The sequence below is a fragment of the Amblyraja radiata genome, chromosome 27 (genome assembly GCF_010909765.2).
Source record: "Amblyraja radiata isolate CabotCenter1 chromosome 27, sAmbRad1.1.pri, whole genome shotgun sequence".
In the NCBI taxonomy this organism is placed as follows: Eukaryota; Metazoa; Chordata; class Chondrichthyes; order Rajiformes; family Rajidae; genus Amblyraja; species Amblyraja radiata.
This window is the reverse complement of record NC_045982.1, coordinates 13875389-13902159: the sequence shown is the minus strand read 5'-3', so window position 1 is coordinate 13902159 and position 26771 is coordinate 13875389. Positions and strand designations below refer to the sequence as shown.

At 43.1% G+C, this 26771-nt stretch overlaps 1 protein-coding gene across 4 annotated transcripts in view; it reads left to right on the top strand.

Moving 5' to 3' along the window:
* LOC116988463 (hippocalcin-like protein 1) overlaps positions 1-26771 on the top strand; it is a 116391-nt gene that overhangs the window by 72673 nt on the left and 16947 nt on the right. For all 4 annotated transcript variants that reach the window (XM_033045181.1, XM_033045184.1, XM_033045183.1 and 1 more), the window contains one exon: positions 13799-14196. In XM_033045181.1, the coding sequence (XP_032901072.1) occupies positions 13799-14196 (398 nt within the window). The remainder of the gene's footprint in view (positions 1-13798; positions 14197-26771) is intronic.

The window sequence follows — 26771 nt, the reverse complement described above, 5'->3', positions numbered from 1 at the left end:
AATGGAGTCATTTATCAATTTACTGATTTTACACTGTGCCTACTTCATCAACAGCGTGCCATTGAAATGCATTGTAGGGACTTGGATGTTCCCACTCTAACGTTGATATCATAGCTTACGTAATCTGTAGCGAAAAAACAGATTTGCTGATATTTGTCAGTGTTTCCCCATGAAACTAAATAACAGTTTAGTTTATTTACTGTTAATAACTAACAGTATTACTGTTAATAAATGTGAATGTACTGAGGTAGTGAGAAGCTTTTTTGCTGCGTGCTAACCTGTCAGCAGAAAGATTATACATGACCACAGTCGAGCTGTCCACAGTGTATTAGATGTATGAAAAATACACTAAAGTTTAGTGCAAGGTAAAGTCCACTTAAAGATAGTCCGAGGGTTCTCAATGAGGTAGATAGTCGACCAGGAGCGCTCTCTAGCTGGTGAGAGGATGGTTCAGTTGCCTGACAACGGCTGGAAAGAAACTGTCCCTGAATCTGGAGGTGTGTGTTTTCACACTTCTGCGCCTCTTGCCTGGTGGGAGAGGGGAGAAGAGGGAGTGACCGGGTTACGACTGATGCTTGATTATGCTGGTGGCCTTGCCGAGGTTGATGTTGGCGATGAGAGTGTGAAATACGGGGTTCAACTGGACACAAGCTGCACATTAGTCAATTCTTAAATTCTGCCACGGTTATTTTAAAATTGAACTGCAAATGTTTTAACATAAATATGGAAGTGTTAGTTCTGCGATGCAGATAATGGGGTGATCACTAAGAAATCCATCCAAACTTCAAACGGACTAAATGTGATTCAGACTGTTGACTAATCTATTTGGAATGTGACAATTAGATTTGTAAATTTGTATTTTTAATAAGTAGCTACAGTATTTACCATGTTTAAGATGGCTTCTATTTTCTGGTCCTTAAATCTAAAATTAAATTTTCCTTCTGCACACTGGGTAATTAATACCTTGCAGTTCTGTGAATCTGTATATGAAATAAACTGTGCTTCACATTGATATGGATGACCAGCTCATCTTACAGGTTTGTCTCTGCAGCCTAGTAAATCAAAGGGTACTCAATGCCAGGATCTGCAGTTAAAATGCTATTAAGCCAACTAGAATTTCAGACAATGACCCTTACATTTTCCAATTAGGAAACACCGAATCCTGAGTGATCTGAATCAGACATGCAAACAAAAGTCTATAATGTCAGGGCATGAACCACCTTGGACTATTTTCCACAGATGGAGAACAACAACACTGGACGGCATAGTGGCGCGGCAGTAGATTTGCTGCCTTAACGGCGCCAGAGACCCGGGTTCCATCCTGACTATGGTTGCTGTCTGTACAGAGTTTGTACATTCTCCGTGACCAGGTGGGTTTTCTTTGGGTGCTCCGGTTTCCTCCCACATAGGATGTACAAGTTTGTAGGTTAATTCGCTTCTGTAAATTGGCCCTAATGTGTAAGATAGTGCTAGTGTACGGGTGATCACTGGTTGGCGTGGACTCGGTGGGCCGAAGGGCCTGTTAACACACTGTATCTCTAAAGTCTAAAGACCTGCCATAAGGTAGAAGTGAGATTTCGGACAGGAAAATTTTTTTTTGTAAAGAGAAGATGTGCAGAGGATTGGGTATGCAGGAAGTTGAGTTTGGAAAGTGGGTGAGAGTGAGTGATAGTTTTTTTCAACACTAGAGCATCAAAGGATACAGGGAGAAGGCAGGAGAATGGGGTTGAGAGCAATGTATGATCAAATGGTGGAGCAAAGGGGCCAAAAGGCCTGACTCTGCTCCTAGGTCTAAAGCGGCCTTTTCACGGGGCGACTTGACGCAAGAGTTAACCCGAGTTTAACATCGTGGGAACCTCGTGCGGTAACAGTACGGCATTCGTGGACCACCGTGGACCACCGTAGCGCTAACGGCAGGTCATCGTGTAACTTGGTCACTCGGGAGAAAATTCAAGAAAGTTTGAATTTCTCCAAGAGTGACTTGTACACTTGTGGTTGAGTATTGCAACATTATATGAACGTAGTGGCCAGTGCGATATCCGTAATAACTCTTGCGTGTACCGTGGGAACTCCTGCGAACGGTGAACCCGGAAGCTGGACAGAGGGGACAGAAGGTGAGTAAAAATTATCTTATGTGGGATTGAATTTAAAAAATAAATAAAAATAAAGATTTGCATCCGCATATGGACATCAACTTATTCATGAGTTATGGTAATGAGATTCAAGAAAATAACTATAATCTTTAAAAGGGACTTTAAAAGGGACTTTACTGAAAGGTTACGCATTTTTATGGTCCGTGAGAAATTTTTCACATGTACTTCTTTGAGAGATACAGGTCGGAGTCCTCGGGTCCAGGGGTCCGGAACGCTACCAATCAATGTTGTACAGAGACCCGTGTAAGGAGTGAACTGTACATGCTGGTTTAAACCGAAGACAGACACAAAAAGCTGGAGTAACTCAGCGAGTCAAGCAGCATCTCTGGAGAAAAAAAGCTGATGTTTCGGGACGAGACACATCTTCAGACTCAATTCCGATTAGGCTGTCTGAAGAAGGGTTGGGGGAGTCCAGAACCAGGGTCCCAGTTTTACAGTCTACCGTGGGAACTCTTTAACTCAGTAAAGTAAAGTAGCCTTTATTGTCATATCAGCGCACAGGCAGCAGTTGACTGTTGCTCTATTCAGTTTCCCAGGGGGTCGGGACGGGACTGGAGTTGGGAGAGAAAGGTGGGGGAGTCGAGGGAGAGGAGGGGGAGACAGATGGGGGTGTCTTCATTTACTGACGGCGGATGTCTGTCACTGAAACAGGCAGGTGAGATTTCACATCCACCTTGTGTGTGCCTCTCTCTCTCTCTCCCTCCCTCTTACACAGGCTGAGAGACTCTGCCTCTGTGAGTGTACGTCTCTTTCTCCCCCTCTCCCACACACAGTAAGACCGAGGTACTGTGCTCAGTCCATCTGTGTCTCCCACATACACAGTAAAATATGTCTCCAAATGAGCCAAATTCAACCAAGGGAGGATACATATAGTGTGTGAAATTTGTGTCACGTGTAGTTCACGATGTTCATTCAAGATTTAACGGGAAAGGTCGGGAAACGGACAAGTCACTCGCGCAAATAGCAGAAATGCCGAGTACCGTGGGAACTCTTTATCTACTGCCGTTATATCGTGCGAGACTCGTGCTGGACCACGACCTCTTCACTCTGGTGACATCTTGCGTCAACTCGCCCCGTGAAAAGGCCGCTTTATGATCTCATGAAGATGCTACTACTTTTCATTCGAACTTGGAGGTTTAGCTGATCTTTGTTGAATTTCAGATCATCGTGAAGTGAGCATGGCATTTGGTCCAAAACTTAATTTCTCGTCATTTTTGCCAATTCTGATATGGCCAAAAGGAGACACAAGGAACTGCAGACACTGGAATCTTGAGTAAAACTCAAAGTGCTGGAGTACGTCAACGATTCAGACAGCATCTCTGGAGGACATGAATAGGCAGTGTTTCTGGTCATAACCCTTCTTCACATTCTGGCCAGCCCGTGACAAATTCTCATGAAATATTTATAATAATGGGTTGATTTTTGACACTATTATTGACACCATTATTGACACCATTATTGGCTTCACTTGAAAACTGATTAAAAAACAGGGAAAGAAGTGTTAAAATTCTGGAAAATCTTTTTACAAATGCAAATGACAGTCCCATTTTCATAAAATAATGTTTCTATTCTCATCGTCTTAGCTTTTGAAATAAAATTCAGAGAGAACAACCTATAGCTGTTGAAAAAATACAAGACATTTAAATGCATATAAATGTTTGGAAGAAATCTCAATTTAAAGCTAAGTACTAATTAATCTGTGAGCACCAAGAAATCACAATTTTTTTTCCAAATAATTGTTCTGTTTTCCAAAGATTTGTCTTTTATTACCTGAAGCCGCTTTGTTTAATTTGTAAATAAAGTACATTAAAAATTGAACCCTTTTGTAATTCCAGCTTTGCATGTGTTTCCAAGTTCGAATGAAAAGTAGTAGCATCTTCATAAGATCATAAGACAAAGGAGCAGAGTCAGGCCATTCGGCCCCTTGGAGTCTGCTCCCCCAATTGATCATACATTGCTCTCAACCCCATTCTCCTGCCTTCTCCCTGTACCCTTTGATGCTCTAGTGTTGAAAAAAACTATCTCTTTCACCCTCACCCACTTTCCAACCCCTCTCCCATGTCCACATTGCTTAGGATCCTTAATCTTATCAGCTCTCTATGCCCTGCAGCTCACCTCCTCCACAGTGACCGCCACCACAGTGACCACCACCACAGTGATCACCACCAGGAAGTTTATAGAAACTACCTTTAACATCACCATGAGATTTATCATCTTCACCACTTAGGGAGTATAGTCCAGAACTCATGCGGCAAGGTTTCAAAAACTGGATGGACTGCCTCGTCCTTAATACAACTCATGGAGTCATACAGTGTGGAAACAGGCCCCTCAGCCCAACTTCCCCACACTGCCAAACATGCCCCATCTACACTGGTCCCGCCTGCCTGCGTTTGGCCCATATCCCTATCCACGTACCCATCTAAATGTTTCTTAAACATTGTGATAGTACCTGCCTCAACTACCTCTTCCGACAGCTTGTGCCAGACACCCACCACCCTTTGAATTAAAAAATGTTACCCTTCAGGTTCTCATTAAATCTTTCCTCCCTCACCTTAAACCTATGTCCTCTGGTTCTCGATTCCCTTACTCTGTGCGTCTACCCGATCTATTCATATCATGAATTTGTACACCTGTATAAGATTGCCACTCATCCTCATGTGCTTCAAGGAATCAAGTCCTAGCCTGCTCAACCTCTCCCTATAGCTCAACCCCCCCCCCCCCCCCGGAGTCCTGGCAACATCCTTGTAAATCTTCTCTGTACCCTTTCCAGCTTGACAACATCTTTCGTATAACACGGCGACCAAAACACTGAACAAAACACTCTAAAATGTGGCCTCGCCAACGTCTTACATAATGGCAACATGACCTCGCAACTTCTATAGCCTCTGACTGATGAAGGCCAATGTGCCGAAAGCCTTTTTGACCACGATGCAAAACCCTTGAGAGAGGGATGAACAGCTCCAGGGAGATCATCAGCGGCCAAAGTGGATGCCGTGAAAATAGATTTGTGATCAGCTGTGTAGATGGCCAGTTAGGAACCATGCAGTGTTTTCCAACTCTCTCACATCTTCCTGTACGGGACGAGTGCCTTGACATTTTATTCTCAATTGACAGAAGGTCGAGGCTAGACTTCAATTTGACGTGAACACATTTTCATTTGGTTACACTGGATCGCTTACAGAAGCTACTGCAAGTGAGGAAACCATTCCTTTCTTTAGAGAAGTGTCCACCATGGATGAGATCTATAGGAAATGCACTCAAAAAGGCAGCCAGCATGATCAAAGAACCACAACACTTTGGCAATGTGCAAGAGTGGATTTAACCCCAGGGAGTATTTGTTCGTGACACAGTACGAGGAGTGATAGCACTATTCAACAGAGGCGTGAGGTGCTTCTACAACCTCTTTTGTTCAATGCTTTGGGCTTTTTCCTGGTCTGACTGCTGCAAAATAATTCAGCATTGTGACCCATTGTAACTGATGTTATGGGCATCCTTCACTCAATTCCAACCATTGCCTCCAAGCAATCATGTTTTTTTCTCTCTCTGTGAAGCAGCTTTAAAGAATTTCATCAAGAATTCTGGTTCAAGCACCTGCTGCGATGGATATGTCTGCAGTAACTATATGGTCTAGAAATCAATTGCCAAGAAGATGAATCATGACAATTCTGTAGTTTTATATTAATGAAACTTCTAACCTAATATGCAAGTTGAGCACCATTTATTTAGCCATAACACGGAGTAACTGTGCAGGGTTAATTGGATCCAATAATGAGGTGATAAAATTTAATTTTATTTGAAAGAAAATGTGTTTTCTTCCTTTTGAAGCTTGACATTTGGCCTTGTAGAAGTTCTTTGTCAGATTTCCAACTGTTTTGCACATGTACACGCCTCCGAAATGTATAACACCGGAACCCCTCGAACCTGAAAGTTAGTGCCAATATTAATTTTCCTACAGGAGCCCAGACTGAATGCTTGTATGCTTTACACTGGAGCCATTCTTTGTGAGTGCTCGAATGCCCGGGAATTAAGGAGATTACAAAAAATGGTGGACACTGCCCAGTCCATCTAGGGTACATGATCCCCACAATCGAAGAGATCAATAAGAGACGTAGCCTCGTAAAGGCGGCCAGTATGATCAAAGGAGCACTACACTTAGACCACACTCTCAATTCACTCCGCCCATCAAGGTATAGGAGTCTGAAAACCATGACCACCAGGTTCAAGTATATCTTCTTCCTAGCAACCATCAGACGCTTGAACACCAAAGCACCAACTAATCTATGAACAATGGACTGTCTTTAGTTGCACCAACAACTTCAGGATTTTTTGTAGTAGTATTGTGCTTATTAATTTATTGATTTCTTCTTGTTGTTTATTATGTTGCCTCAGAGTATTGCGTTTACTCATTATGCTAGCACAAGTAATAATTTTGTTGCTCTGTGATCGGTACTTAAGACAATTAATCACTCAACTCCTGACTCTTGAGAAATTAGTTTACCTTTTAATGACCCACTTATCTTTAATCATTTCTTAATTTGGGTACTGATATGTGGATTATTCTACTAATGGGCAATAAGCAAATCTGCAGTATTCTATTTAAAGGGTTAAATTGAATGCTGGCCAAACCCCGGACATTTTGGACATTATTCATCGTATCATCTTAACATTTACATCCCATTTAAACCATGGTGACAATAGTGGAAAGATTTAGTTCCAATAAAGGCAGTTTGCATATGTTGCAGGTAGGATGAATGAGTTGTGCATCTCTTCTATCAAGTTGGACTTATATACAAAGGTTAATTTTCTCTCCAGGAAGGAGTTCACTTGAAATGAAGCTGTCGTTTAAGTATTAACTTCTGGAGTTCCCATCTCCATTTTCCGGAATTGTACTTGTTGCCCCTCCCCCACACCCTTGAGACACTGGTGGCTTGCGGCTAACTTGAGCACATGCAATGTGTAGGAAGGCGCCGCAGATGCTGATTTATACCAAAGATAGACACAAAGTGCTGGGTCAGGCAGCATCTCTCACTCCCAGGCTGAGAGGTCTCTCAGAGATCTGACTCGTTGAGTTGCCCCAGCACTTTGTGTCTATCTTGACCAGGTGCAAGCCTTTTTGTTAAAATTATCTCGCAATGCATACAGATAGGTAAGAAACTCTAGAATTTAGAACATGCAGCAATGAAGGGACAGCAATCTTTTTCCAAGTCCGGATAATCTGTGATTTGGCAAGGAACATTTAGATGGTGGGGTTTGCATGTACCAGCTGCCCATCTTCTTGGTGGTGGATGTTGCAGGTTTAGGCGTGCTATCAGACCAGCCAAGGTGACTAACTGCAGAGCACGAGAATATGGATAGTGAAGTGGGTATGAATCATTTGCGATTTTTTCACTGCTTACACTAGTTTCAGAAGCAATTTACTCTTGATCTACATAAGGACAGGCCACATCTGATCTAGATTTCTCACCAAATCTATTTTTTGGATCTGATCTCACTAATTAGACAAAATGTGTCCAGATAACTACAATTGAAATCTTTGCCAGGTATCGTTTTAACACGATAATTTGATGGACACCATATAATATATTAGCAGCTAAATGTTTATATTGAATCTACTGATGCTTCAATCCAATATATATATGAGAGTAATTACCTTAAGCCGGAATCAACCATACAGCAAGTGCCTTATTTGTTTAGCTGCTAAAGAGACAAAATGGATCATCATCCCAATTCAACAGTTTAATATTCATACTATGTTCACTTGTTCTTTTTAAGTAAAATATTTTTGGAAGCCATTGGGTAATCAGCATTAGAACAAATCAGCACAAATAAAGCTGCTATAAATATTTTGGCATGGCCATAAGGTCAATATATTTTTTAATCTAATCCAAATGCTTTTGGGAAGATGAAGACATCCCAACTTACACCAGTTTCTTCCTCCTTGTGCTTTTGCACTGACCTCGTCTTGTTTCACTCACAAGTCCCCTGTTTCTACATTCAGCCATTTCTGCCACCCACCCACCCACATAAGCTTCCCTTCTCTCCTCGAGAGTCATGAAGTCATACAGCATGAACACAGCCCCTTGGCCCACCAAGTTCACACCAACCAGAAACCACCAAGTGACACTATTCCTACATTCATCTAATTCTCTCTATATTTTATCCGCCCCCAAGATGCCATCACATGTGTACACACTCGGGACAATTTCAGCCATGATCGAATAGCAGTGCAGAATCGATGAGCCGAATGATCCAATTTTCTCCTATGTCTTATGATCTAATCCTCCTGTGAATTTGCAGTGGCCAATTAATCTACTGACCCGCACGTCTTTGGGAGGTGGGAGGAAACTGGAACACCAGTAGGAAGCCCACACCGTTAAAGGTAGAATGTACATACTCCACATAAACAGCACCTAAGGTATAGTTAATTAACTGGGATCTCTGGCTCTGTGAGGCAGTGGCTCAATTATCTATGCCACTGTGTCACACAAATCGTGCTCCTTTCTGAACGGACCTTTCTGTTTATGCCATTTTGGTTTACTTTTCCATTATGCCTACTGCCTGTTTTCCTATTCCCACAATGACAATTAAACAAAAATATATTGAGCATATTTTTGTAGATGATTTGCTGTGCGTTGAAATCTTAAAGCATTAATTCCCAAAGAAGAAGACAACGATTTTATTGAACTTTTCTTTGTGCTATTGTGGATTGACATCTCTTTTTAATTGATTTCATTTAAAAAAAATTGCATGAGGTTGTAAACTATTGATAATTGTACTAAATAATTTCTCAAACCTTTGTGCAATTATTTTTTTTCCTTCAGCTGTTAGAATATATTTGGAATGTTAATTGCTATTGAACAATGTAAGCCTGTGTTCCATTGCACATTTGGCATAATTACTACTTTTGCATATTGTATTAGTTTATTTAAGGCAGTTGGAGGTATCATTTTTTTACCACACGTCTATTTTCACTGGTTCCTGTCCTCTGTTGGCTGAATACAATGAACATACTGAACTCACGATAATGCTGCAGCCCTCATGAAAAATAAACTTTATTTCAAGGAATTCCTTTTCTATAATGTGTGCATGTCATCTATTTTAGGTTGTGATAACAAGGAACAGCAGATGCTGGTTTATACCATAGATACAGTGTATATGCAAAATGTTGGAGGGAGTAACACAACAGGTTAGGCAACATCCCCAGAGAACATTCATAGGTGACGTTTCGGGTCTGCAGTCTGAAGAAGGGTGCTGACCCGAAACCTATCCATGTTCTCCAGGGATGTTGCCTGACCCGCTGAGTTATGCCCCTGAGATTTAAAATCCGCCACGATCTTATGATCGTAGAATTAACAAATCCATTTTTCATAAAACAAAAAATACGAAAGACTTAAAAGCGATAGACACAAAGTGCTGGAGTAATGCCCCTGTCCCACTTAGGAAACCTGAACAGAAACCTCTGGAGACTTTGCACCCCACCCAAAGTTTCCGTGCGGTTCCCGGAGGTTTTTGTCAGTCTCCCTAATGGTCACCTTCAACTAGCATCGCAACCGGCTTCGACTAAAAAATTACCAATTTTAAAAACGGCAAGCTATTTTTAGTTGCGGCCGATTTTGAATTTTTTGAAATAATCGGCGGAACATAGAAGAAGCGGAAACCACTTTCGATCATTAGGGAGACTGACAAAAACATCCGGGAACCTCCGGGAACTGCACGGAAACCTTGGTTGGGGCGCAAAGTCTCCAGAGGTTTCCGTTCAGGTTTCCTATCGCTTTTAAGTCTTTCGTATTTTTTGTTTTATGAAAAATGGATTTGTTAATTCTACGATCATAAGATCCTGGCGGATTTTAAATCTCAAAAACAAAATAATCACTTAATCAGTAAAAAAAGATTTTAAAACTGTGATAGCAGTATTTTTTAAACGATTATTACCGCAGGGTATTCAGGTTGTGATACCTGGTTGGGACATTTGAAGTTTATAGTGTATCTTTGTGTTGCTCAGACAAAGGGGGCACAGTGGCGCAGCAGTAGAGTTGTTGCCTTACAGCGCCAGAGACCCGGGTTCGATCCTTACTACCCGTGTTGTCTGTACAGAGTTTGTGCCTCCTCCCCGTGACCTGCGTGGGTTTTCTCTGGGTGCTCCGATTTCCTCTCACACTCCAAAGACACACAGTCTTTGTAGGTTAATTAATTTTGTTAAAATTATAAATTGACCCTAGTGTGTGTAGGATAGTGTTAGTTTGCGGGGATCGCTGGTCGGCGCGGGCTCGGTGGGCCAAAGGGCCTGTTCCCACCCTGCATCTCTAAACTAAAATAAAATAAATGATACAATAATTCTTCTGTTTAGTTCTGCTAAAGTTTCCTTGAGTCATTGGCAGCAACTGTACTATTTAAACAGCAGTCACGATATGTTTGCGTTGGGGAGTCTCATAATCTCATCTGTGCCGCAGCCAAAAACCTTTGCTTCGGTTGAAGAGGCATAGATAATGGATATTTGGATATTTGTCAGCACAGAATCACCAGACTGTTGTGGCATGGGAACAAGCAAAGTCCCTGGAAGTCCCCAATGGAGCCGTCCTGTCAGTTACATTCCACGCAGCCCTGAAAATAATTTTCTCCCTAAGGTTAATCTAACGCACTTTTGCAGATACCGGGGGTGGTGGAAACTGGAATGGAATACTTTATTGTCACATGTGACAAGGCACAGTGAAATTCTTTGCTTGCGTACCCAAGGTATGCAAATAAGCGAACAGCCACCTACGGCGCTTAGTACAAAGTATGCCGGTTCCTCCTATATTCTCCCACCCCCACTATCCCATGTCGAGTCCTTCCATTGTTCTTCCCCTCTCCCCTTATCCCCCTCCCTCACGGCAGTTCCCCCATGCTCTCATTGACCGCCGACCGTGGGTCGACCCGCGAGGCTTCGCCGCCGCAGAGGCCCCATCGACGTCGCCAAAACTGAATTGGAGGCAGTTCCAAATCACAAGTGCTCTATATAATTAATGTTTCCTTGCATCCGTTTCACCTCCATTGATCCAAATGTTACAGTATATTGGGATCCACAGGTCCGTGAATAAATTGAACAGCTTCCCTCTATTTAAACCATCCAGGCCTGTCATGGTCAAATGCACCAATATGAAATGTCACCTATTCCTTTACTCCAGAGATGCTGCCTGACCTGCTGAGTTACTCCAGCATTTTTTGTCTATCTTTAATATAACATCACCTTCTATGTTATAGAAGGAACATCTCAGATTCTCAATATGAGCCATCTATCGTAAATATCTCATCACTGGAACAATTCCAGAAAATCTTTCCTGCACTCTGCCTCAGACCATAATATTTGCCCCATAGTTTTTGTGCAATTTAATCTAATCATAAAATACAATGTACAAGTCACCATCTGCTAAAAATATCATATGTCTATCTATACGACTGTAACATAAACCTCAGCTTTGCGCTGTTTACCATGAACGATAATCCTGCAGAAAGGATAAACTGCTTTACTTCATGCAAAGATAGATTTGCCAAATTATGTTGCTTAATGTTTTGTTAATCGTACACAAATCCTGGATTCTGAAATGAGATGTTAATGTAAAAAGTTCGAGGTGACTGGTTCACTGTTGGAAAGGATACATTTCACTATATTAATGACTTGTATATTGAACTGGGATTTGACTCAATTTATATTTCATAAGAAATAAAATTATGGGCTGATGATGCCAAGAAACAATGCGTAACTACATTAGAATTTGTTGCAATAATGTTTGAAATTTGGGATGAATATTAAATACTCCAACATGGCAAAGTTTTTGAACTTAGGTGTGACCTAGTAAGTAGGAAGGAACTGCAGATGCTGCCTTACACCGAAGATGGAAGAAGGGTCCTGACCCAAAGTGTCACCTATTCCTTTCCTCCAGAGACGCTGCCAGACCCGTTGAGTTACTTTAGCGCTTTGTGACTATCTTCGGTGTAACTTCACAAATTGTTTCTGAAATTGTTTATAGATTTTCGATTCTTTGTACGTGTTGTAGTTCTGCATGAATGTAAAAGGAAGGTTGATTTCGAAAAGTAAACCTCAGTTGTATCTAAAACATTTTGTGGCTGAAGGATTATTCAATTCACATTTAATCTTCACATCCATCTACATTTTCCCTGACATGCAGGCATAGAGCCCAGACTAATCCCCTTGATAAATCTGTGTAATTGTTAGAATATACGCAGGGTATTGCTATCAACAAGATGCAAAGTAATCACATGCACTGTAGAAATACAAGTCAAATCTTCCTTCTAATCACTATGGATAAAGACCGAAAAACTAATTAATCCACTTCTGCTCCAGTAATGAATTGTTAAACCATGAATTAATCATAGAAGGAGCAAGTCCATTGGTTTCATCCAAATCATTTATGTGTGCATAAACCCAGAAGGCCGATCTGACTACATGCTATTAAATTAGTTTGTCCTATGAACTGTATCTAAAGCGATAAGAAGAAGAAACAACCTGCGGACATTACAGCTATCATCTGTACATTAAAACACTGTTTAAAACCACATGTGCAGGCATTGTGCTGGAGGGGAAAGAACAAACAATCTGTAGTTTTAACATATAAAGCTAAATAAATGCAGTAGAAATATGATTCCCCAGCAGAATTTCATTATTCATCACCATAGTGGAATCCAGCCAACCCCTTCTCTGGCTGATACTGGGGACTGGCAAACAGTCAAATGGCTGGGTAATCCATCTGAAGGCTGCCTTGGCAGTGCATAATGTCGCAACACTTTGAAGAGGAAAAATGAGGCCAGGGTTTCGAATTTCAAATTTCCTTCACTTTCCCCTTTCTCGACAACACGAAACATGTTCCGATTTCCAGCTTTTCTGGTTCTGACGAGAGGTCATCAGGCTGAGATATGAACCGTTTCCCTTGCACCGATGCTGCCAGGCCTGCTGAGTATTTCAACGGTGCTATATTTGTCACACGTGCAACGGCACAGTGAAATACTTTCTGCAAATGTACACATTGCAGGCTTTGTTGATCCGTTCTTCAGAAAGGGCAAGAGGGATAAAACTGCAGCCTGGTGAGGGAGATAACTAGATAAAATCTGAATGCGCAAGTTGCCTACACCGAGCAACATGCCCCGTCTGCACTAGCCCACCTGCCTGCGTTTGGCTCATGTCCCTCTTAATCTATTCTATTCATGTACCTGTTTAAATGTTTCTTAAACATTGTGATAGTACATGCTATACGTTGTGGAAGTACCTGCATAATTTTGGTTTCATTTAGAGATACAGTACAGAAATAGGCCATTCGGCCCTCTGAGTCCATTCTACGTTAATCCACTTCCTCATGCACTCTCTTCTCACCAGGGACAATTTTATTGAGGCCACTTAACCTACAAACTTGCACATCTGTGGGATGTGGGAGGAAGCCCACATTGTCACAGGGAGAACGTACAAACTTCAAACAGACAGTTCCCGGGGCCAGGATCGAACCTGGGTCTCCGGCGCTGTGAGGCAGTAGCTCTACCAGCTGCGCCACTGTGCTGCCTAGGCCAAGGCTTTCAGTGGAAATGCCTTCTTGGTGCAAGTAGACAGATGGAAGCCTGTCGTGCTAAACATGTTTCCTTTTCCCCTTTTTCATCAGGTGAGACTGCCCGAGCCAAAATGGGGAAGCAAAATAGTAAACTGCGTCCTGAAGTCCTTCATGATCTTCGAGAGAACACCGAGTTTACTGACCACGAGCTCCAGGAGTGGTACAAAGGCTTCCTGAAGGACTGTCCAAGTGGAAATCTGTCTGTTGAAGAATTTAAGAAAATATACGCAAATTTCTTCCCTTACGGCGATGCGTCCAAGTTCGCAGAGCACGTGTTCCGCACCTTCGACACCAATGCCGACGGAACGATTGATTTTCGAGAATTCATTATTGCGCTGAGTGTCACCTCGCGCGGCAAGCTGGAGCAGAAGTTGAAGTGGGCATTCAGCATGTATGACCTGGACGGGAATGGGTACATCAGTCGCGATGAAATGCTAGAGATTGTCCAGGTACGGCTCCAACTCTTTCTCATGTTCCACGCTGCTAATTTTAGGGGTGGAGGTGGTGAAAATGGATCTCTCTTTACAGATGATCCCAAAAAAAAGACTGAGGATGGTTCTTCTCAACATATTTCTCTCCATATTTTAGGAATGTTCGCAGTCGGTCTTTTGCATGATGTTTCATTTTTTGTTAAGTGATGGGAAGGGGAGTAGATTTTTAAGTTTTGATCTTTTCATTAAATAAGCATTTAAATGGGAGCCTGACCTTAGTTTGCAAATCATAGCTTGAGAAAGTCCTTTTTTCTGCTCTATTTAAAAGATGGTTATCCTTGTATTTAAAGTGGGTCTTGTCTATGATGGTTGGGTTCTTTGCTTTATCCACCAGAGTAGGATTGTCGTCCTCATGAGTGCTTTGCAGCCTGTTTTCATTTATCCATTTCATAAATGCTCATCACAAAAGTGTGATGAAGAGTGTATTGATTTGCTTCCTTTGAAGTTATTTTTGATGCTCTGTGTACGTCTATCTACACACTAATGTGAATGTATCTTATTTAAATCGAGTTAATTGCGCTGTCCTCATCAACGTGTGTCAATCCACGTCTGCCACCCAAGAAACAATGCTGAGTTCTCTTGAGGTGTTGAGGAGTTCCCAGCTAAAGAAACCCTAATTATTATTCCTTAACCACTGGCCTTGACACTGAACTCTTCTTCAGTGTTTGAGGTCTGAGCCAGGTAGCCATGGTGCAGATCCACAGCAAGAGATGCCAGATTGAATGCCACATGGAGTTTAATAATAATAATAATAATAATAAATTTTATTTTCAGGCGCCTTTCAAAGTCTCAAGGACACCTTACAAAAATTAACAGAAGAGAAAAAAAACATATAGTCGGAGAAAAATAAATAATAAGGACATCATCAATACACAAATTAAAGATAGAAATCGCTCCAAAGACACAAAATCAAAAAATCAAAAAACACAATGTGAAGAGAGAGCAGCGGCAGCTAAAGCGCGCCAGCGTCCACTCTCCCTTCCGACAGCCATCTTGGACACAGACTAACATGTTAACTTACACACAGAAATATCATCCCCCCATAGTGGATACCACTGTGGGGGAAGGCACAAAGTCCAGTCCCCATCCCCAGTTGTTATCATCCATAGGCCAAATATGGGCAAAAGGAACTAGCATAGATGGGGCATCTGGGTTAGCGTGGATGAATCAAATCAATGGGCCTACTTCGGTGTAGTACAGCTCCAGTGAATAGAATCCTGGTTTGTATATTGTCTTGTAATTTATCTCTTTGCCTGGGATTCTGATATATTTGCCGTGCACCCCTTTCAAGTTCAATAGGTCTTTCCTATGATATGATGTACAAAACTCATCAGAGCGCAGCGGCTCAGGCAGCATCTCTGGAGAAAGGGAATAGGGTCGAGACCCTTCATCAGACTAGCATTAAGGGTTCCCTGCCTGACTCTTAGTCTGACGCACGGTCTCAACTCGAAACGTCACCTATTCCTTTTCTCCAGAGATGCTGCCTGACTCGCTGAATTACTCCAGCATTTTGTAACTATCTTCAGTGTAAACTAGCATCTGTAGTTCCATCTCACACATTTTTTCTGCTATATGCTTCTAGTTTTAGGTCTAGTGATACAGTGCAACAACAGGTCCTTCGGTCCACTGAATCCACGCCGAACAGCGATCCCCGCACTTTAACACCATCCTACACACACTAGGGACAATTTACAATCACACCAAGTCAATTAACCTACAAACCTCTAAGTCTTTGGAGTGTGGAAGGAAACGGGAGATACCGGAGAAAACCCACTCAGGTCACTGGGAGAACGTACAAACTCTGTACAGACAGCTCCCGAAGTCTGGATTGAATCTGGGTCTCTGGCACTGTAATAGCCCTGTCTCACGGTATGAGTTCATTCCAAGAGCTCTCCCTAGTTAAAAAAAAATCAAACTCGCGGTAAGCACGGAGAATGAACGTAGCGGGTACGTCGGAGCTCGGGGACGTCACTTTGCGGCTCGTAACGCTAACAGCAGGTACTCGGGAAGACTCACTAACGGCAGGTAAGCACAGGAAGACTCGTGAAGATTTTTCAACATGTTGAAAAATGTCCACGAGAGCCCCGAGTACCGACGAGTGGCCATTACCGTAAATCTCCGAGTTGGAATCAGGGCAAACTCGGGAGAGCTCTTGGAATGAACTCGTACCGTGGGACAGGGCTATAGGGCAGCAACTCTAATGTTGCATTATCTCTCTTCTTACCAATCTACAATCAATGTGACAGGTTTTTCTCCATGCATGGAGAATTCTTCATTGCTGAACTTCCAACAATGGTTTATGCCACCTCCAAACTTGGATAGCAGGCTTCCTTTCCCATCGTCTTCAGTAGTTTATACATGGAGGCATTTAATTGCAGCACAACCACAGATTCTTGAGGGACCATGACATCTGGCAACAAAGAGCCCTCTGAATAGAATATTTCAATATTGATGTGGAGCTTTTTGAAGAACTGGTGAGAAAAAACAATTTCAGTTAAAGGTCCTTACAATTACCTTGGAGAACTTTGAGCCAAAACGTCTGTCAAGAATTTCCCTTAATTAGCTCTTGGTCTAATAGCAATCTAACAAGGAGACCATAAACAAGCCCTCCATTTCAGATGCATCTCTCACGTCCTAGTGATCCAAGCCAACACATAGGAGAATGAGTCGATATTATTCATGATTAAAGAACAGTTAAGTCAAATTGTATTTTTAATGTATCGTTGCAGCCTTTTTCATAGTTCAAAGAAGTTCAAAGCCAACATGAAAACTAATGAGGAATCAATCAGATCAAGTACTGTGGTATTAGATTGCTCCAAGCCATTGACACACAAGTTGTCATTGTGGGTATTTCAACTCTCCCTAGTACAAATGAAAAACAGTAAGCAGCCTTTCTCACTTGGGATATTATTTCTGAAGTTACGTTACAAGTCCCACGATAGTTGTAAAGCTGGCAGTTCCTACTTTGAAAAAAATGTAGTGTTTTACTTATGATATTTATAATTTCAAACCATCAGATCTCCCATGTGTCATCTTTAACAGGAAATATTATCTGCAGACACATACCCCGTGGATTATATAGTCTTGTTTCAGTTCATACTTCTCTCGTTTTTCATAATAAACACTCTCCACGGAGTAAGTATCTCCATGGTTATTGATACGTTTACCATAATAGAGAAGTAGAAAAGAAAAAGACTGAACTCCCACATATGTCACAGCTCAAAAATAATTTGACTTAAAAAACAGTTGTCTTATTGCAATGTACTATTTCCACATTAAGAAGCGCTGTCGGTGGTGTGCCTCCTCCTGTGAATTGAAGTAAGGTTCTGACACGATGTTAAATATTAATCTCGCTGCTACATTGCTGAAGGGTGTGGGTGTTGGGCTTTGGATTTCCTCTTGCGCACTGAATATACCAATTCATTTTACAGTGATTCCATTTCTCATTGTACGCAGGCTATGGGATTGAAGAGTTACTTTCATTCAGTAAGCTTCAGCAGTCAATGTTTTCCCATTTCATAACTTGGTCTTGTCGATGAACACCACCAAAGGAGATTCATTGTCCCCCACCTCATTCCCATTTTGTAAGACGGAAGAGAAGCGAGGAACTGCAGATGCTGGAATCTTGAAAAGGACACAAAGTGCTGGAGGAACTCAGCGAGTCAGTCGCCAGCTGTGGTGGGGATAGACAGGCCTGGCTGGTCCTCTGAGTTCCTCCAGCACTTTGTGTTTTGCCCATTTGTAGGACCTTGTTTTGCACACTTTGGGAATCACATTTTCCTAAGAAGGAGCAGGGACCAACTTGCTTCGAGCAGTTTGACACATACTGAATGCAGGGCAATCTTATATACTTTCAAATTCTGCCAGCTTGTGAAGTATTGCTTGTATCCTGTTTGCTCTCTCATGCCTGTCAACTACACCCAGTCTCCTACCTCCCACACTCGAGGTCATTACAAGTAGCCAGTCAATCCACCAAACAATACATCTTTGGGATGCAGAGAAATCAGAGCATTTGGGATTGAGGGGGCGGTGGAATGGTGCAGGAGGGAGGAGGGGGTATAGAGTCGCAGGGAGAAAGAACAAACCACATTGACCAAGGTTAGACAAGAACCCAGTTCACTGGAGTTTTGAGGCAGCAGCTAGCTACCTTCTATATCACAGTCACCCATCAATTTTAATATCTAATTTTTAAACAAAATATTTATATTTGATGATGGGAGTCATCATATCAATTCAATACTGTGAATTAAATTTCATTTCCCATTTAATAAGGTTTGTTTTTATTTGGCAATGAAAAGCAGTGAGTGTCTGACTTGGAGACTGACAAAGGGCAAGTGATTCATTGGATTTATCACAGTCTGGAGAAAGTAAGCTCTTTTTAATCTATCCAAAATATCAATGCAGCACACGGGCATCAGGTCAGTGCATTTATCTCAGGTACACAAAATTGCTGGAGAAACTCAGCGGGTGCAGCAGCATCTATGGAGCGAAGGAAATAGGCGAAGTTTCGGGCCGAAACCCTTCTTCAGACTGATGGGGGGGTGGGGGGGGGAGAAGGAAGGAAAAAGGGGAGGAGGAGGAGCCCGAGGGCGGGCGGATGGGAGGGTGGGAGGAGACAGCTAGAGGGTTAAGGAAGGGGAGGAGACAGCAAGGGCTAGCAAAATTGGGAGAATTCAATGTTAATGCCATCCGGACGCAAGGTCCCCAGGCGGAATATGAGGTGCTGTTCCTCCAATTTCCGCTGTTGCTCACTCTGGCAATGGAGGAGACCCAGGACAGAGAGGTCGGATTGGGAATGGGAGGGGGAGTTGAAGTGCTGAGCCACCGGGAGGTCAGGTTGGTTATTGCGGACTGAGCGGAGGTGTTCGGCGAAACGATCGCCCAACCTCCGCTTAGTGTCCCCGATGTAAATCAGCTGACATCTAGAGCAGTGGATGCAGTAGATGAGGTTGGAGGAGATACAGGTGAACCTTTGTCGCACCTGGAACGACTGCTTGGGTCCTTGAATGGAGTCGAGGGGGGAGGTGAAGGGACAGGTGTTGCATTTCTTGCGGTTGCAACGGAAAGTGCCCGGGGAGGGGGTGGTGCGGGAGGGAAGGGAAGAATTGACGAGGGAGTTGCGGAGGGAGCGGTCTTTGCGGAAGGCAGACATGGGGGGAGATGGGAAGTTGTGGCGAGTGGTGGGGTCACGTTGGAGGTGGCGGAAATGGCGGAGGATTATGTGTCCAGATAGCCATGTGAGTCAGTGGGTTTGTAATGTATGTCGGTCAGTATTGAACTACGCCTGCCTCTTTGTCGGGTACGTTGAACAATCCTTGTTCAATACGTACCAGGGCCCCATCCCCGACCTCTATCTCCGTTACATTGACGACTGCTTTGGGGCCACCTCCTGCACCTACACACAACTGACTGACTTCATCCACTTCACCACCAACTTCCATCCGGCACTCCAATACACCTGGACCATTTCCGACACTTTCCTACCATTCCTTGACCTCACCATCTCCATCGCAGGGGACAGACTCCTGACCGACATACATTACAAACCCACTGACTCACATGGCTATCTGGACTACACGTCTTCCCACCCTGCCCCCTGTAAAGACTCCATCCCCTACTCCCAATTCCTCCGCCTACGCCGCAACTGTTCCCAGGATGAGACATTCCATACCAGGGCATCGGAAATGTCCTCGTTCTTCAGGGAATGGGGATTCCCCTCCGCCACCATAGATGAAGCTCACACCAGGGTCTCATCCATACCCCGTAACACTGCTCTCTCTCCCCATCCCCGCACTCGCAACAAGGGCAGAGTCCCTCTGGTCCTCACCTTTCACCCCACCAGCCGGCAAATACAACACATAATCCTCCGCCATTTCCGCCACCTCCAACGTGACCCCACCACTCGCCACATCTTCCCATCTCCCCATATGTCTGCCTTCCGCAAAGACCGCTCCCTCCGCAACTCCCTTGTCAATTCTTCCCTTCCCTCCCGTACCACCCCCTCCCCGGGCACTTTCCGTTGCAACCGCAAGAAATGCAACACCTGTCCCTTCACCTCCCCCCTCGACTCCATTCAAGGACCCAAGCAGTCGTTCCAGGTGCGACAAAGGTTCACCTGTATCTCCTCCAACCTCATCTACTGCATCCGCTGCTCTAGATGTCAGCTGATTTACATCGGGGACACTAAGCGGAGGTTGGGCGATCGTTTCGCCGAACACCTCCGCTCAGTCCGCAATAACCAACCTGACCTCCCGGTGGCTCAGCACTTCAACTCCCCCTCCCATTCCCAATCCGACCTCTCTGTCCTGGGTCTCCTCCATTGCCAGAGTGAGCAACAGCGGAAATTGGAGGAACAGCACCTCATATTCCGCCTGAGGACCTTGCATCCGGATGGCATTAACATTGAATTCTCCCAATTTTGCTAGCCCTTGCTGTCTCCTCCCCTTCTTTAACCCTCTAGCTGTCTCCTCCCACCCTCCCATCCGCCCGCCATCGGGCTCCTCCTCCTCCCCTTTTTCCTTCCTTCTCCCCCCCACCCCCCATCAGTCTGAAGAAGGGTTTCGGCCCGAAACGTCGCCTATTTCCTTCGCTCCATAGATGCTGCTGCACCCGCTGAGTTTCTCCAGCAATTTTGTGTACCTTCGATCTTCCAGCATCTGCAGTTCCTTCTTGAACACAGTGCATTTATCTCTCTTGATCGGAAATACTGTGTTTATTTGTAAACTGTAAACTGCCGAGGAAAACAGAAAATAAATTTACCGAGTGCCAAAGTGTGATGAGTGTAATCAGCTCGGAACTAGAAGTGATTCATTGGTCTGACTGATCCAAAATACCCAAGGGCATTGATGAAAGATTTTAAAAGAGCCATGTTTTCTCTTCTTCTCTGAAGCCTGGCATGGATACGATGGGCTGAATGGCCTCCTTCCACATTGTGTGAACCTTTGATTATGTGCTGATGTTCTTTAAACAGGAAGGATTACAATGCTTAATCAAGTCCAGGGCCAGGCTGCTCATTCTTAAGTCTCTTTTCTAAACAGGGATGATTTAGAAATTGGCAGTGATTTTCCTATTGAATTATTAAACAAATCAGTTATTTTAAAAGGGGGATTTTGTTCCATTTTTCTACAAGGATTCATGACGTGGTGAATGTAGAGAGCATGTTTCCTCTGAATGGAATGTCTGGAACTAGGAGGTACTGTTTAAAAAAAATAAGACCCCTGTGCCGAACTAAAAACATCACCCCTGGCAATACATTCCTGGTACCCACCACTGTGTAATAAATAACTTGCTCTGCACATCTCCCTTAAACTTTGCCTCTCACCTTAATAGCCCTGTCCCATGGTACGAGTTCATTCCAAGAACTCTCCCAAGTTTAAAAAAAATCAAACTCCTGGTAAGCACGGAGAATGAACGTAGCGGGTACGTCGGAGCTCGGGGACGTCTCTTCGCGGCTCGTAACGCTAACAACAGGTACTCGGGAAGACTCGCTAACGACAGGTAAGCACTTGTTACAAAATGTCCACGAGAGCCCCGAGTACCGACGACTGGTCATTACCGTAAATCTCCGAGATCGAATCAGGGCAAACTCGGGAGAGCTCTTGGAATTAACTCGTACCGTGGGACAGGGCTTTAAAGCTATGCCCTGTAATTTTTGGCATTTCCACCCCAGGGAAAAGGTTCTGACTGTGTACCCTATTTATGTTTACATGAAGCTTACACAGTACAAACACAGTAATTATGAATACAATAATAAATACAAAAATCAGTGCAATAGTAACTGCTGCAGGTATTAAGGCTAGCACTGCTGCTGCCAGCCAAACTGTGTTGAAGGCCACTGCGATGAGGAAATCTGTAAATAAGCTTCTTCTCAGAAGTTGCATGTCACTGGCAATCTTCATTCAAAGCTGGCTGAGGTAACAGTTTAATAATAAATGTGTGTAGAAAAGAACTGCAGATGCTGGTTTAAATCGAAGGTAGACACAAAATGCTGGTGTAACTCAGCGGGTCAGGTAGCATCTCTGGAGAGAAGGACTGGGCAACGTTTCGGGTCGAGACCCTTCAGACTAATGACAGGGGAGTGGGCGGGACAGAGGTAGAATGTAGCCGGAGACAGTCGGACTAGTGGGAGAACTAGGAATGGGAAGGGGGATGGAGAGAGAGGGAAAGCAAGGGCTACTTGAAGTTTGAGAAGTCAATGTTTATACCGCTGGGGTGTGAGCTACCCAAGCGAAATATGAGGCGCTGTTCCTCCAATTTGCGCTGGACCTCACTGTGACAATGTAGGAGGCCCAGGACATAAAGGTCAGATTGGGAATGGGAGGGGGAGTTGAAGAATAAATCCGTGTTCTGTTATTCTTCTCCACACATTTCAGAGATTCTGAAGGAATCCAGTCTTTTTTTCAACTGCATTGCGCTACATAGATCTTGTGTACTGTATTGCACACAATACTGGAGTAACTCAGTGGATCAGACAGCATCTCAGGAGAAAAAGGAGAAAAAGGATGGGTAACTCTTTGGGTTAGAACCCTTCTTCAGACTGCTTCAGACAGACTTTGTGTCTTATCTTTGTTCTGAAACAGCATCTGCAGTCCCTTTTTATACATGTATATCTACCGGCACTCTTTTTACTTCCTTAAAGAACATCAGGAAAGTATCATACTTTTCTTTGTATACAACCATGTTCACTCTGTTTCTTTCTACTATGTTTTTGTTAATGACCAGCTTCGACTACCATCAGAGTGGATTCCAGCCTTTTTCCAGTGACAAATGTTAAACCACCTGACATACAGTTTCCAGCTTTCTGAATCCCTCCTCTTGAAATTGCGGTGTTCCAATATGGTGGACTTATCCAAAACATAGTGGACTTCGCAACCAATGCATCCATTATCCTAGGCAGCCATTCTTTTAAGAACATATGATGTATTTAATATTTAGTTTAGAGATACAGCGCGGAAACAGGGCCTTTGGCCCACCAGGTCCACACCGACCAGCGATCCCCGCTATCGTGAATCAACACTATCCTACACCGACTAGGGACAATTTACATTTATGCCATGTCAATTAACCTACAAACCTTTTGGAGTGCGGGAGGAAACCAAAGATCTCGGAAAAAACCCATGCAGGTCACAGGGAGAACGTACAAACTCCGTTCAGACAGCACCCATAGTCGGGATCGAACCCAGGTCTCCGGCGTGCATTCACTGTAAGGCAGCAACTCTTCCGCTGCACCACCAGGCCGCCCTATGATCTAGCAGTCTTGTCAACCTGCAGTCCAACTAGTTTTGCTTAGTTTATCTTTCATTGGTGTGACAAAGTTCCTCTTTCCTCTCTGTCCCTATATTTTCTTTACTTTTATTGGGATGCTTTTAGTGCCATCTTGTCTCAACAGGATACAAAATATGTGTTCAAAATATCTGCCCATTGCTTATTTTCTATAATCAGTTTTTCTGTCTCGTCTGGGTGACCAATGCATTCCTTAGCAACTGCTTCCACATTATACTTGTACGGAGCTCTGACTGTCTCTTTATATATTCTTGCCAGTTTTTTTATCTTGATCCTTTTAGTTTATGGACATTTATATTATCCTGTCCTGGTTTTTAAAACTTTCTCAATCTGCTCAATCTGTGGAACTCATTGCCACAGAGAGCTGTGGAGGCCAAGTCAGTGGATATTTTTAAGGCAGAGATAGACAAATTCTTGATTAGAATGGGTATCAGGGGTTATGGGGAGAAGGCAGGCAAATGGGATGAGGAGGCATAGATCAGCCATGATTGAATGGCGGAGTAGACTCGATGGGCCGAATAGCCTAATTCTACTCCTATAACTTGTGAACATGCCTTTGTATATTTATATTTTTCATTCTTAGCCATTTATTTTATCATTCAATTATCCTTCAATCCTCAAACTCACTTGTCTCCATTGCCTGTCCTGTCACAATGAGCACTGCAGATTAATTTTATCCTCATATTCAACACATTAACATGTTGCAAAAGGATAGTAGCCAGAAGGTATACTAATGTAGTAACATACTGGAATAAGATGAATATGGGATGAGTATTAATGGACACTTGATGGGCGGTGTAGACTTGGTGGGCTGAAAGGCCTCTTTCCCTGCCTAGATGATCACCTTCTTGAGATTGTATGATAGGCCCCCAAATAGTGAATGGGAATTAGAGGAACAAATGTTTCAAGAGATTGCAGACAGCTACAGGACTAATAGGGTTGTCATTGCAGATTTTAACTTTCCCAATATAGACTGGGACGACCATAGTGCCAAGAGCTTAGATGGGGTGGAATTTAGCAAGTGTGTTCAGGAATGTTTCCTCAGGCAATATGTAGAGGGCCCTACAAGGGAGGGGGACACGATTTGACCTACTCTTTGGGAATTGGGCAAGAAAATTCCCAAGGAGCTGAACTAAGCGGAGACACAAGGAACTGCAGATGTTGGATTCTTGAGCGAAACACGAGATTTTGCTGCAGGAACTCAGTGGGTCAGGAAACATCTGTGGAGGGAATAGACAGATAACATTTGTGATGTGGACCCACCTTCAGACTGATTGTAGTAGGGGGGAGAAAGCTAGAAAAGAGAGGTGGGGACTCAAAGCCTGGCAAGTGACAAATGGATACAGATGAGGAGTATATGAAGGAGCTGCAGATGCTGGTCTAAACTGAAGATAGACACAAAAAGCTGGAGTAACTCAGCAGGATGGGCAGTATCCCTGGAGAGAAGGAATAGGTGACGCTTCTTCAGAGTTTTATTGGCTGAAATGGGTGGAGTTTGTGACAAAAGTCAGAAGTAAAAAAATTGAGTGAAAATTAGACCAATTTTCCTCCCGGGATAAATAAAGTTCTATCATATCATATTGTATCGAAAAAGAGACAAAGATTGTCAAATAAGGAGAAAAAAATGTAAAGCCAGAAGGAGGGATATAAGGAAAAGGGGATGAGAGGTAGAGAAAAAAAAGGATAAAAATGAAACGCGTCTCTGGGATGGAAGATGGGTGTGCAAAGGAGGCCAAAGGAGCAGGTTTAGGTGGGAGATTGTGGGCGTAATCAGCGTGTGCTGGGGTGAAGGGGGAGCACAGGAAAGAGAGAAGCAGTAGGGAGATGTTCCTTGAAATTGGAGAATTTGATGTTTGCACTGTTGGGTCATAAGCTGCCCAATAGGTGCTGTTCCTTCAGTTTGCATGTGGCCTCACTCTGGCAATGAACGAGTCCAAGGAAATAAAGATCAGTTTGTAATTTCCTCCACAGATGTTGCCTAAAATTATATGTGGAGTTCTTATTTCCTCTGGCTAGATTGTCCAGAATCTTTGGAATTCAATTCACAAGAGGATTGCAAAGACTCAGTTGCTGATTATTTTTAAGAAAGAACCATATACTTTCAATATTAAGGTTCCAAAGGATGGAGAGGGTAAGGGTTAGTGGCAAAAAGCAGGAAAGTGGCAGGGAACTCTACGATCATCTATAACTTTGAAAGGCAGAGTAGGTAGAGTAGACATAAGGGCTGAGTGGACAACTCCTGCTATTCTTAAGAGGAATAAACAGGAACTGCAGTATCTCTGGAGAACATGGGTAGGGTATGGTTCGGGCTGGGTCTCTTCTTCAAACTGATTGTGGTGAGGAAAAAGCTCTCTAGCTTCCTCCCCCTTTCCCCAAACGCAATCAGTCTGAAGAAGAGTCCCAACCCGAAACGTCACCTATCCATGTTGTCCAGAGATGCTGCCTGACCCGCTGAATTATTCCTGCACATTGTGTCTTTTCCTGCTATTCTTGTTATTATCATGCATTGAGCTATGTACAAGCCTCAGAGGCACCCTGCCACACATTCTCCTCTCTCATATTTTCTTTCATTAAAAAATGGTCAAACATGAAGAAATTCTTGTTCAAGTGCAATGCTTGAAAGGAATTGATTGCCAGAGAAAGGGTGCATTGCGTCTCAAAGGAGCGGAACTATCAATCTTATTCAATTCACTGGAGAATAAGCCATTAAACTGTTCAATAATATATTTTAGTGATTTTTATTTCAGCAAACTGTAAGAAATAAGAAAAATGTACATTTTCAGTTTAAGCTGAATAATATACGCAGTGGAGCAGTTATTTGAAATGATTACATGTAATTGAATTTGCATAACCATTTAACTTGGAAATTTCTCTCTAATATATTTCCTCTAATTTTGCTACTTAATTCTTATTGATTTGTCACATATTTTGTAAATATCTATATTTTGCTGGATTTTTATTGAACTGACGTAAATTTCTGTTCAAACTCTTAATGGAAGGACAAAATTATTGTGCTCACATTGTATCACATCTGAAATTATCCTTCAAGTTCATCCCCAGTTGCCCCTGTCCCACTTAGGAAACCTGAATGTAAACCTCTGGAGACTTTGCGCCCCACACAAGGTTTCCGTGCCGTTCCTGGAGGTTCTCGGAGGTTTTTGTCAGTCTCCCGCTTCTTCCGCTTCTTCTATGTTCCGGCGATTATTTCAAAAAATTCAAAACCGGCCGTGACTAAAAATAGGTTGCTGTTT